Source organism: Punica granatum, chromosome 2 (assembly GCF_007655135.1).
Source record: "Punica granatum isolate Tunisia-2019 chromosome 2, ASM765513v2, whole genome shotgun sequence".
NCBI lineage: Eukaryota > Viridiplantae > Streptophyta > Magnoliopsida > Myrtales > Lythraceae > Punica > Punica granatum.
In genome coordinates, this window is record NC_045128.1 from 8,008,408 (window position 1) to 8,021,156 (window position 12,749).

Here is a 12,749-nt window from a genome sequence, read left to right on the forward strand (position 1 = left end):
TTTTAATTATTTTAAAATTATTGATCCTTATTTATGTTGTGATTTTTTTTAATTTATAGCACTAAATATATGAAAAATCCAATTTAAATTGCTTTTAATTTCACGTAAGACTAATTAATAAATACATTTAGAAGCAAGTTTAACTATAAATTATTATTATTATTATTATTATGAAATTATAAAAAGAATATTATCACTCACATAGGGTTAATTATAATAGTGGTATAAAACTTTATTTCGTAATTTGTTGTAATAAACTATACTCTGTTAACTCTCTGTTGACACTTTTTAGTATTTTCTGACGTAGCAGCTGACTTATCAAGTACTATATGACGTACCATTTATTAGAAGCAGGTTCAACTATAAACTATATTCAGGTTAGATGTATTGTTTATTAGCTTTTCGTTTCCTCTTTTAAATCCATATATAGATCACTGGAAAAATATTATTTTTTTTGTCCTGTAAATTTAGTCTTCGATAAATTTTGATCATCTAAATTTTAAAGTGTCGAATTAATCCTATAAGTTTGCTTTATAAGGCAATTTTGGTCCATTTTGTGACTTCTATGACAAAAAATGTCTCTCTTTTTCAAAACTTATTGGACCACATTTTAATTGAAAGCCAATTTATAACTATAAAAATATCTTTTTCAAAACTTATAGGATGAAAATTATTTTACGGAGCAAACGTATAGGATTGATTCGGTAGTTTTAGATCTTATACGATCAAAATTGACTTAATGTCAAATTTATAGGACAAAAAATCACTCTTGTTAAAAAAATATAATAATAAAAATAAAATAAAATATCACTCTTCCGGAATTAAATCTGCACCTCTTCAATTTCTTTCTTTTTTTTTTTCCAATGGCAATTTCATGCTATTCCACGAGCCTGTGGACCTCACGGAGGTGTTGTTTACTCTTGGTTTGGTTTGGTGTTTGTATGGGCAGTATGACAGCCACGCTTCCACTCATTTTCCATCACTCTACACTTCACTTTTGCTGCCTCATCTCCATCCATCTAACCCCTTCCCTTCTGCCTCTTCCATAATACACAGACCCATATCAGAATTCAGAAGAAGCCATCACACTCTGACCCGGGTCCATGGCGGCCGTGCAGTGTCTGTACCCGGCCCCGAGCCCGACCGGGAACAATGCTGGTGGCCTCCATCGGACAAGACTAGCATCTCCTTCGCCCTCAAGTCTTCCTCCTCCTCCTCCTCCTCCTCTTCACTTCACCAGCTCCTGCTCCGGGTGACCCGTACCAATACCACCACCGCCACCACAAGCCCGAGGTTCTCCATGCGTGTTGCCTCCAAGCAAGCCTACATTGCCGGGATTGCGGGTAAGCCATGTGACGAATGCGATCACTCTGTATCGCTCCCGACGACGTTAATATTGTTTATCCTGATTGGTTTTTATTATTTCTGCGTATATACTATATAGGTACATCTACAACGAGCGAACTCCGTTCGAGAAGCTGCCCGATAATTACTTCTGTCCAGGTAACCATCACTGATTGTTCCCCTCGTTAAAAATGCTAGAATTCAATTCAGCGTGTTGAGTTGAATTCAATTCCTTTGTTCAAAGTACGGAATAATGTTGGAATTGAATTTAGAACAAAGTGGTGAATTTGAAATGAGCCGAAAATAAGCTAAAACCGAATTGAGCTCTGTTTTCGTAAGAGGATGCCTTGTCGCGATATGAGGTTGATGATATATTGGCTAGCAAGCAGAGCATTTTCCTGGTTGTTGAGACTAAAATAATATGAGAGCCTATGACTAAAATCACATGTGATGTGGACATTTGATATGTTCTGCAGTGTGTGGTGCCCCGAAGCGAAGGTTCAAGCCGTATCTGCCCGCCGTGACCAAGAACGCGAACGATACCGACATGCGCAAGGCAAGTAAGGGGTCAGATCAAGAGGGACGAAGCTATCAGATAATCCAATGCTTACTCTGCTCACTCTTATGTGCCACAATGTTGGCAAAGTATTGAGTTCAATGGGTACATGTACCCCGTTATCCCCACATATTACATATTTCTATCGGCGTATTAATCTGTGACACCGATAATCAAGCAATACATGTTCCTCTGAACTCGATCGATGATGATGATGATGCAGATGAGCATTGCCGATCCCGATTGTGGTGGGAGTGGTTGCACTTGCTGGCTTGTATTTCTACCTGAACAGCACCTTCTAATCCACCTTAGGGAAGCGAAGATCAATTCCTACTTTCTACATTGATTTTATTTATTTACTTAAGCCCTCAAATTTTGTAAATTTCACCTTCCTACAGCTAGGAATTTGTATCTGCAGGAGCACTTTCCTAACTTCTCTGTTATCTATTAATCCTCAATCCATATGGAGTACACAGTTGAGATCGAGTTATAGATAGAGCAGGTTATTTCGCTGGGAAGCCAGGCCAAGCCGAGTGCCCTTGCGGATAATATAGCCATCAAGACAGCAATACTGCTAGCTATCAATGGCAGAAAGAGGTTCAATCTGACGCTAGCTAGCTAACTCATAGAGAATTGAATTACTTTTCAACAGTATAATATGTATCATCTACCTGCTTTCACAGTTTTCAAGTGGAGCCCATTTTAGTCGAAGCTTGTTCAAGAGATTGAGTTCCCTTGGAAAATTGAAGCATCCACTCAATGTGCAGTACAGAATGCACCTTTCAATAAGTTGCTTTCCAAATCAGATATTTGACAGCGGCCAGATCCATGATGGCTTGAATGTAAAACATGAGAGTTACACCAAGCAATATCTATCGGACCAGATTTCCGGTTCATATTCTTTCATAAATGTTTCTGAGGGAGGGAAAGAGCGCAAAAAGAACAGACCAAGCCTGAGAAACCTTGTACAGGCTGCTGCAGCTTTACGGATTTTGGACAATCTCTATGAAGGTATTTCGACCCTGAGGGTGGGAAACTCTTTTCGTCAGTTATTCGAGAAAATTGGCATAATTTTTTTGGTTAGGTTTGTTAATATATATATTCATAATGTTTCAATGTCTTTTTTTGGAAGGTTATGTTCCCTGAATGGTTAGCATTAGATGGCGCTTGAAAGCATACTCGGTTACTTATTATGAATAATACTTTTACATGCTTTCATGTGAAATTAATTATCCCGTCTCTATTTGATTTTGTGCAGCATGGAGCTTGTCATCAAAGGAAAAGCTAAGCGTCGGGATAAGACCACCTTATGCAGGTCAGAATGGAGAGATGAGTAAAAAGGCTCAGAAAGAAATATGAAAATTCCAATGGCTTTATGGTGACAATAAACACAGGGGATGGCTTCCAAGGCAGAGAGCATGGCATATTCATTTTATCAGCATTAAGGTCGAGCAGTCGGGGATCTATCGAGTTCTTGGCTAACCTAAATTGAACGAATGTTGCTCTCACCCGAGCATGGTGCTTTCTCTTCAGCTTCAGTTGCTTCTGCTTTATTTGGTTTTGGATAAGCCGTTTTCTGTCTCCTTGCAAAACAGAGAAAGTTATGAGAAGAATTTACCGAAACGTTTTCCTGGGAAGATGTCATGTTTGCTGTGACATGAACATGAACATGTGTTTTGCTTGATTTTCTGACGTTTGTTAATACTTTAGGCCATGGTTTCTTGTCTGAAGGGGAAAGAAAAGACGAATACGATGCAGTTATTGAAAAAGGGATCCTCCAAGGCTTACATATTCATTTTCATCATTCATGTTGTCTTTTCACAGGGATCTCCGGGTTCCAATTTCTTGGCAGATGCCGTCCGACGTTCCCTGCTGCAGAGATTCTTTAAGCGTGAATAACAAAAGGCACTTTCAATTTTGAACTGGACATAGAGCATTCGAAGGTGGAGGAGAGCTTGCTATCGATGAAATTCTGCTCGCTGTCATTAGGAACTGATCAAGGCGGCAAGGAAGTGCAGCTCTCATTTGAACTTACCAAGGAACAACGCGAGATAATCGAGTTCCCAAAGGGCACCTTCATACAAGGAAGGCGGGAAGACAGTTACTGACAATGAAGTTGCTTCAGAGGGAGCAACTTTCACCAAATGGCTACAAGTGATTCTGCTGTTACAAGAGCTGTGAAATTTTTTTCTCTAAACAAGTCTCATCTCTGGAACAATGATTCAAAGTGATTCTGCTATTAGCCTTCGTAACTTTGCTTTACAAAATTGTCTCAATCAAAGCCCCTTCTGCCTGGTCTCTAGTTTCCCCACAATTAACAGAGTGCCTCTTATCTCTGGAGCAGTAATGCAAGACAATATTATGGTAGCCCATGAGGTGTTCCATTACTCGAGAGGTAAAACAAAAAAAGAAGTAATAAAAGATAAAACTATAAAATTGGGCTTCGACGCTCTGTAATTCATCAGAAAAAATAAAACTCTTTGTTTACGAAAGAAAAACAATTAAAAAAAAAAGAACCCAAATGCGATTTAGAAAGAGCATGAGTAAGTTCTCAATAAAGAAACCAAAAGGAGATTAAAGCGAACTAATGCTCGAGTTATGAGCATCGATTAACTATGATTTGAACGCACAATATGGTGTGAAAAATTACTAGATAGTTTACGATTAGTTTGATCTTGACATATTTATCTTACATTTTGCGGAATGTTATCTCGATCTCTACACGACGGATCAACCATCTCCTCGAGCTTTAGTTGAGCTTCAGTTATATGCAAGCTTAGCCTAGAAATTAGCCGAGCCAAACGGCTCTCCCCGGAGAGAGTACAGAGGGAAGGAGACAGACAAAAGGCGGTCGGGATTTGTCGGGTTGCAAATCAGACAAAACTGGTTTGGAACTTTGGATCGGAATTTTATAAAAATCCAGCGGGAGAGCGTGACGTGGCAGGTCACCGTTTGGAGTGTAGCCCTTGGGGATGGGATGATTTTCGTAGGGTCCATGACTCCGTTACGCTGTCGTTTCTGTCGGCTGCATCGAATGCCACTGGGGGGTCGGGAGAAGTGGCCAATCGCTTGTATTATTTGAGCACAATTGTAGCATTACTCATGGATTATTAATTTGTTTTAACCCAAGATTTCGATTTGGAGCATTTGATATGTATATAAATATATAAGTTGCAGGGGCTTTTGTCTCGACTTTGAAGCCCCGTGGCCCTTCGGATTACGACTATAGTCATCCGAACTTACACATTCTTGCCTTATATTCCCCGGAATTTATTTCTTTCTGGAATGGAATTGAAAGGTTTTGTCAATTAGCTAGAGGGTTGTTTTCGGCCTCAACTATGCTTTCATTCAGGGATCATCTTGCAGTTGCAGTATCCCGTGTATCATCGGACAAATGCACTAGCCAAATCCGAATGGTCTGCCGAGCCTTCTTAGGTGTTCCTCGGAGAGTCAGTATCAAACAGTGTGTAGAAGACGGTGACTGACTGCATGCATTTCTTCTGGCGCCGATTGAAATTAATTTAATGATCAAGCCCAAGCCATCCATATAACACTTCTTTATGCACTTTTTTCCTCTTCGACCATAGCCAGTAAATGTGAGGATTAGAGTGTTTTGGAGTGTTTTGATGTGGATAAAGCCTACGAGAGAGTGTTTTGCTCGGTATCACTCTTCTAACAATGAGGTTCAATTTCTTAAGGGGAATTCAGTTTCTAAAGATGTGATCTCATCGCACAAAACAAACACCTGAATACGCGAATTTCTTGAAGCAAAAAACAATTTCTCAATAGTAATAAAGAATCATAGATATCCATCAGCTAGAAAGTCAGGTGATCTCCACGTATAATTGCTTTCAACAAGCACAAAGGGAATTTTCTCAAAATTCAACCATATCTCCATAACCAAAGCTGCGTATAACACAGACTTGCAAATATTGCTGCAAGATGAAAAGGCATATACCGGCGAAATTAAGCATTGACTTACGATGATTCTGACAAAACGTGTTCAATATCGAGTATGATCACCAAACTGTGGGAGTTGCGGTTTTCCTCCAAACTTGAAGAGATAAGTAAACTAAACGCCAAGAAACTGCAGCTATAACAATAACACGATGAAATTGACACAAAAGCAACTTAAAGGAACCTTTTGAATCAATCAGACAACAGAGTGATCTTACCGACAGCTAAATATCCAAATAAGCTAACCTTGTTTAACAAGTGAAAAAAGCTGGAAAAATTGCAGGATTCGATAAAAGAAAATCCATGAACATTCCCAGCTTATGGAGGTAAAAGAAAAAAAGATTGCAGAATGCATCTAGTTCCCTACGTAATTAAAAAAAAATATAACAAACAATAACACTGAAAATTGATTTTTTTTAAAAAGATTGAAAGATCTACCATTGTTTCTCCAACCTTCTTGCATCTATTAATCATATGTATCCTAAATCCATCAAATGGACTAAACCGATAGAAAATCTGCTTGGTTGATATCAAGAATTACTAAGATGTTATGAAGGAGTACTAGTAGAGATGAAGATTACCTGGTTTAGCGGAACCTGTGTCCCACTACCATGTCTCCTGCGCCATGCCAAATAGATGGAGAAGAAAACTTTTTATCCGATTGAAGCAGGGCCACTTCAATCATTTGAATAACAGACAAATTTATTAGTAGCCAATTGAACTGTAAGAGCAATCAGCAACCATTAATAACAACACAACATACCTGACCCTCTCTCCCCTGTGCCAGCGGCTCCTGTGGTGGAGAAATTTCGACTTAGGCTTGCTCCGCTTGCGATTGATCGAATCCGTACAAGAGGGATTTCGCATCAGCATCAAGAGCAGCAATCTTCTTATAGGCAGCGTGCAGGGAAAACGCGGCTCCCACAGAGAGCACTACAATCCACAATATGATCATTTCAGCGACTTGCTGGCAGTGGAACGCCGGATTCTGAGTGAGGACGATGCTTCCACCCACGTTGAATGAGACGGCAAGGTTCATCAGTCCGGAAAACTTCGCAACAACCCTATGTCCGGTGCTCCCCATCTGCAACTGCAAGATTTCGAAGCTCTCTCGATATTCCTCGCGATCAGACTTCGGACTTGCCATGGCAAGGAATATCGAGGGAGAGATTTGAAATCTCGTGGTTGCATATGGGGAGCACTGGGCACAGGCTGATAAGGTTGTGGCGAAGTTCGTCGGACTGATGAACCTCGCCATCGCATTCAACGTGGTGGAACCATGTCCTCGCTCAGAATCCAGCGAACCCTAGCAATGATTGATGAAAAGGAAGAAGCCAAGACTGACACAAGTTCTGAGAGCGGGAGAACCGAGAGAAAATGACAGGCGCAGCGGTAGAGAAAGGGAAATAAAAGTAATTTGATTTCTTTTTATATAATTCAAAATCTGATCATCAAATATTTATTAAAAAAACAAAAATCTGATCATCAAATAATTAAAGAGAAAAAATTTAGAAAGGGAAATGATAGTGACTGATCCGTCAGTCAAAGACAAACTAAAATTACTCTGAAGTAGAATAGTATCGGTCAGTCCAAGACACATAATCTCATTGAAGATTGCGGCAAAGAGAAGTCGTTCCTTGCATTATCGATTTTTGTTGAAATTGCGGAGATCGACATTGGCGTTGGAGAAGTGGGCTGAAAGGAAAATGAACATTATACATTTGGTCATCTAAATTTGATTACTTTTCTGTTTTAATTCTTTTATTTTATTTTTTTATTGTTTACATACTATGCATTTGAATGCTTTTTTCTTTCAATCCTTTTCCTTTTTTCTTGAGTTGATTTCATCAAATACCTTTGATTGTTTTTATGTTTACATCCTTTTATTAAAATAATTATTAAGAAAACTTTTAATTTTGATCCACAAACTTTTTTTACTAATCCTTTTGTCCTAATTCTTTTTTGTTTGTCAAATATTACCTCAACGTTAAACTTCTTACCAATATGATATATCTTGAAATATAAATCACCTTTTCATTCTTTTTAGTCCTCCAAAAACAATTACTTTTTAAAATTAAAAAAATTAACAATAAATTAAAATAATAATGTGAAGTATATGAATCAACTTGAAGCTTGAGAGATAAGTAACCTCAATTTGGGTGGTGCTAATAGTTACACGAAGGATGATAACTTGATAACGAGAGAAGCAATGGTAGGGGATAACGCCGAGCACCATAGTCCTAAAAGAGGTCACCAAAGGCCTATCGATCTATCAACATTTCTCTTTGCAATCACAGCTATCATTGCGCTTTACGACATCATTCATTGCATCACAAGCATAATTGGTGGCTATCGAGGGACAATTACCTCTATTTTTTAAATTTTTTCATCTTTTTGCTTTCAAATTCGGGTATTGATGGTTTCAATGCAAATTGTCCATGCCAATATTGCTTACAACCTAAACGCTCACTCCTTTTCATTAACTCCAATAGGTTTATGATTTTAGTTTTATTATTTTAATTTATTTTTAAAAAAAGTTTTAAATTCTTTTTCTAAAATGTTATGTGAGCATTTTTATGGAAAATTAATCAGTAGAATTATAAGAATAAAATGTCTAATATTAAGAAAAAGATGAACTAAAAAAAGAATTAGGATAAAGAAGTAGCTATAAAAGGCTAAGGACCAAAATTAAAAATTTCTCCAATAAAAAATTTGATAAAAGGATGAAAATAGAAAAGTAAGCAAAGGAATTTGATGAAAATGAATTTAGAAAAAGGAAAATGACTATAACAGAAAAACATTCAAAATTATAGAATGTGAATGATAAAAAAAAGGATTAAAATAGAAAAATAACCAAATTTTGAGGACGAAATGTATAATTTTTCCAAGGAAAATAATGCTCATTATTTTTAGGAGAAAGGGAGTTTAGAGAGAAAAAGAGAAAGGGATGATTCCTAAGAAAAAGTGCAAGAGAGACCCAATTAATAATAACATATTTGAATGATTATTTAAGATATATTAAGTAATGGAAATGTAAATGATTAAATTGCTGTACATTTGTAACGAAGATATTAATATAGCCGTAATCTGGTACCTCGAGTAGCTAATTATGTGATAGATCAGATATAGGTAGGACATGGACTGGTTATTAATTATATTAATCATCAGTCCCGCACTTCGCTGCGGGTTTAAAAATTATCTCAAATAATTTGTTAGATATACCAATATCAATAATTATTATTATTTATATCCATTTTATTTATTAGTGATCATAAGATCTTAAAATGATGTATTTAAATAATAAACTCCTGGGGGTGAGAAAATGTTTTCCAATGACATAAATTAAAAAAGAAAAAACACATATATCTTAATTAGTATATCTAATATTTTAGTAATATTTCTTTTGATTTATCTATTCCACTAGTTGGGTGAAAAGTATTTTTTTAATAATTGATCCAACCGTAATGACCAAATCATTTTTCCCGAAGGGTTGATTAGATAACCTGCTATCTTATTCAGGCTGGATCTAAAATAAAAAATGGGTTAAGGGATGTGAAAATTACAAAAAAATAAAGCCGCCGTGAAAATACTCGAAGAATTGTCGATATGAAATTTTCTTCTGACTTTTCTAGACAAAAAGTTGGATGAAAAATATTGTTTTGGAAATAATTGATTCAACCATAATGATCGGATCGTTTATTTCGTTGTTGCGTTTTAATTTTTTAAAAATAAATCAATTTAACAGCGTAGGGCACATCGACTGGGAGTTTCTTGACCGTCTGACGTACCAAAACAAAGTCGTTGTTGCCTTTTAATTTTTTAAAAATAAATCAATTTAACAGCGTAGGGCACATCGACTGGGAGTTTCTTGACCATCTGTCGTTCTCTCGAGCGAGATTGCTGAAGGCCCGTTGTGTCCCCAGCGACCTCACCTAAGGAGGCGATTGTCGACTAGCTGCCCCCAATCGAATCTGCCTATTCCCCCTCTATGTTCGAAAATAGAGAGGGAGAATAGGAGGGGCTAGACCCGGCTGGGGGCTTCCTTGGTGACCTTCGACCCCCCAGACACGGTCGCCCGAATCCTACAATTACACATTGGGGGGAGGAGTCGATTGTCGATGGTGGAGGTCCCACTCGAGTCTGCCCCATCCCCTCTCCCTCTCTATTTTCCTCTTCAAAAACAAAGAAGGAGCAGGAGATGAAGCAGACCCAGCTAGGGGTTTCCCCCGTTGGCCACCGTCCCCACCCCCCAAGCGCGGTAGCCTAATTCGGGCTACCATACTTGGTGGCGGTTTGCTGCCAAGACTCCTAGCCGAATCTACCCCATCCCCCTCTATGTTTTAAGGTTTTAGAAAACAGAGAGGGGGAAAGGTAGATCCAGCAAGGGGCTCTCGAACGGCCGTCGCCTTCACAAATGAGGTCACTTGCGGCACAAGGGGCACCGACGACCTTGCCTTAGGGGCTGGTGGCCAGTGGAAATCCTCCAGCCGATCTCCCCATTAAAAAAAATATTAAAAGTACCAAACTAATTTCAGTTTGGTGAGGTTTTATTTAAAAATAATATTTTCGATGTTGTTATTGTCACGTAAATAGCCATGTTAGATTTCGTCCAAGTATTGACGGCTAAACAAAAATGATATACAGAACAACAACCTTTGGGACAAATTATTGGCAAAAATGTTTCATAGTCAAAAGCGATGGCATTCTAAAAAATCGGGAGTAACCATGTTTAGTGCACTCATAAATGAGGGTCTTTGTAACATGACTCAAAACTATGGTAACACATATTATTAGTACTTTAGTTCACGTGCTTTGCACTTTAGTTCAAGTATGTAGTACTTTGTGATTAGTAAAAATGGTTATTACTTTTACTTGTTAGTATTTTAGTTCAAATATTATTATTAAAAAAATTTAGTTCAAATACGAGTATTTGGTATAATTTATCATAAATAGTAAAAGTACTAAGAACTTTACTAAACACTTGAACTAATGTGCCAAGTGTGTCACTATTACCTGAAGTCATGTTAGAATTTCTCCACAAATAAATATTTGAGAAAAAATAGATGAATAAATAAATATTAATAGATAAGGAAATTCCTTTCCCATGATTTCCAAGTTTCGTTGAGCAGAGTACCCAGGGTACAGTCACTTTCAAATCACACAGGAAAGAAAGGACAAAAAAACTGAGAGAAATTATAACGTGATCTTGATTCATGCTGTCATCCTTGATACATCAGTTTAAGTGTTTAATATTTTAGTTTTAGTATTTAATATTTTTATTATTTGTAATTTATTAGATTCAAATATTTGATATTTGAATTAAAATATTAAATATTTCAACTAAAAGTAACACAAGTATTAAAATATTACTGTCACCCAAAGTCATGCTAGAAAAACTCACAAACAAAATATATTGGGCTTCCGGCCACAGATATCCCCTTTGGAAATGACATTAGGCCTCGCTTTGCCTTTTATTTGTTTTTCTTTCCTTTTCTTTCTATTTGTTTGAATTTGTCCATAAATAAATAAATATTGTGCTACATGGTTAGACTTAGACTTCCTATATATATAAATAAATTAATTTCACATAATCTCAATTTTCACCTATAATTTAAAAAATTTATGAGATAGCCAAACGTTCCGTTCTGTTTATAGAGTCCACATTAACATATTATGACACACACACATATATATATACACACATAATTAAGCGAAAAAAGTAGAAAAACTCGCACTCACCTCCGGCCCTCGCGAGGGTTGTGGCGACCTCATCTCGAGACCACCACCAAACCCCGGCCATGGGCCATTAGATGATTGTAGAAGATATATAGACATTATGCAATATTACAACCAATTTGATGATTTATCCATTTTAAGTACCCATTTATTTGGCACAAATATTTCTAGTACCTATTTTTTCGCAAAGATCTTTTGATTTTTTTTTTGGTTGAATTGTCTTTCATGTGCCTACTTGATAAAAGGCAAAATTCTTTCAAATACCTATGTGTTGCTACGATATCTTTTGAGTACTAAGTAAACAATTTACTTCTTTTATCACATCCCAATATCTTCGGGCAAAAAATGCGCTAAATCCTCCTAATTAGTGTTCCTAACTGTAACACCCCGAATTTCAAGTTTTTTATATTTAAAATGTTTGGTATAGATTATGCAAAACTCTATGGTGGCAATTATTAGAAAATGGCTCATGAATCCATGGATAATTCCGTGCACTAATGAAAGTAAATCAAAGAAAGTTAATTGAATGGGTGATTGACTTTTAACGGTGGATCCTTCCAGAGCTTCTATCTATTGATCATTTTTCATCTGTATTATTTTTGGGGGGATCTTTTGGGGGAGGTGAAGAGGAGGTTCTTACGAGAGAGGGAAGGAAAAAGAGAAGGGCAGTGATCGAGCTCTGGCGATGGGCAATCTTGGGAGGGAGGGGGCTGGTTTCGTCATTTCCTTGTACAAGCCAGTACGTGTATCATTACGCTGCGCCTTTTTTTTATTTTCTAAATTCCTCTTGAATTGAGTATTATTTCGAATACTTTGCTTGTTTCCTTCTATGACTTCTTATACAACAAGACATCGAGATCAAGACTTGGCTTTAGATATTTAAGACACTATGATGTGATGTAAAAGAAACCATGTTATGTGGCGTTTTGACTATCCGATAATTGTCCTCTCATCTATATGAGATTCAATCATTCGGCTCTAAACTCTAATACAAGTCGCCACTGACATAAGTTCTTGACCGGAAAACCCGCTGAAGAAGCATCTACAAGCAACTTTGAATGTTTCTGAGGCGAGGAGTTCCACCGGAAGAACTGAGAGCAGCCGCTCGACTAATGATTCTAGTCATATCCAGTACAGACTCACTGATAGTAGAGTT

At 37.2% G+C, this 12,749-nt stretch overlaps 2 protein-coding genes and 1 long non-coding RNA gene across 4 annotated transcripts; 2 read left to right on the plus strand and 1 right to left on the minus strand.

Moving 5' to 3' along the window:
- Positions 1-844: 844 nt before the first annotated feature.
- LOC116195450 lies at positions 845-1,975 on the plus strand. Its single transcript, XM_031524657.1, has 3 exons — positions 845-1,343; positions 1,445-1,503; positions 1,821-1,975. Exons 1-3 carry the CDS (start codon positions 875-877, stop codon positions 1,866-1,868), a joined length of 576 nt encoding a protein of 191 aa, XP_031380517.1. The 5' UTR covers positions 845-874; the 3' UTR covers positions 1,869-1,975.
- On the plus strand, positions 1,892-4,211 carry LOC116193611 (ATP-dependent helicase NAM7-like). The gene is made up of 4 exons (XM_031522353.1): positions 1,892-1,900; positions 2,584-2,911; positions 3,159-3,215; positions 3,725-4,211. The coding sequence occupies exons 1-4, from the start codon at positions 1,892-1,894 to the stop codon at positions 3,787-3,789; spliced, it is 459 nt and encodes a 152-aa protein (XP_031378213.1). The 3' UTR covers positions 3,790-4,211.
- Positions 4,212-5,678: 1,467 nt separating this feature from the next.
- On the minus strand, positions 5,679-7,196 carry LOC116195453. 2 transcript variants are annotated; one of them, XR_004154658.1, is made up of 3 exons: positions 6,621-7,196; positions 6,439-6,532; positions 5,679-5,987 (listed from the first exon to the last, which is right to left on the minus strand). It is a non-coding gene; the product is annotated as an uncharacterized LOC116195453 (long non-coding RNA). The 2 variants fall into 2 exon arrangements; XR_004154659.1 differs by having other exon boundaries at positions 5,679-5,993.
- Between the last annotated feature and the right edge of the window lie 5,553 nt (positions 7,197-12,749).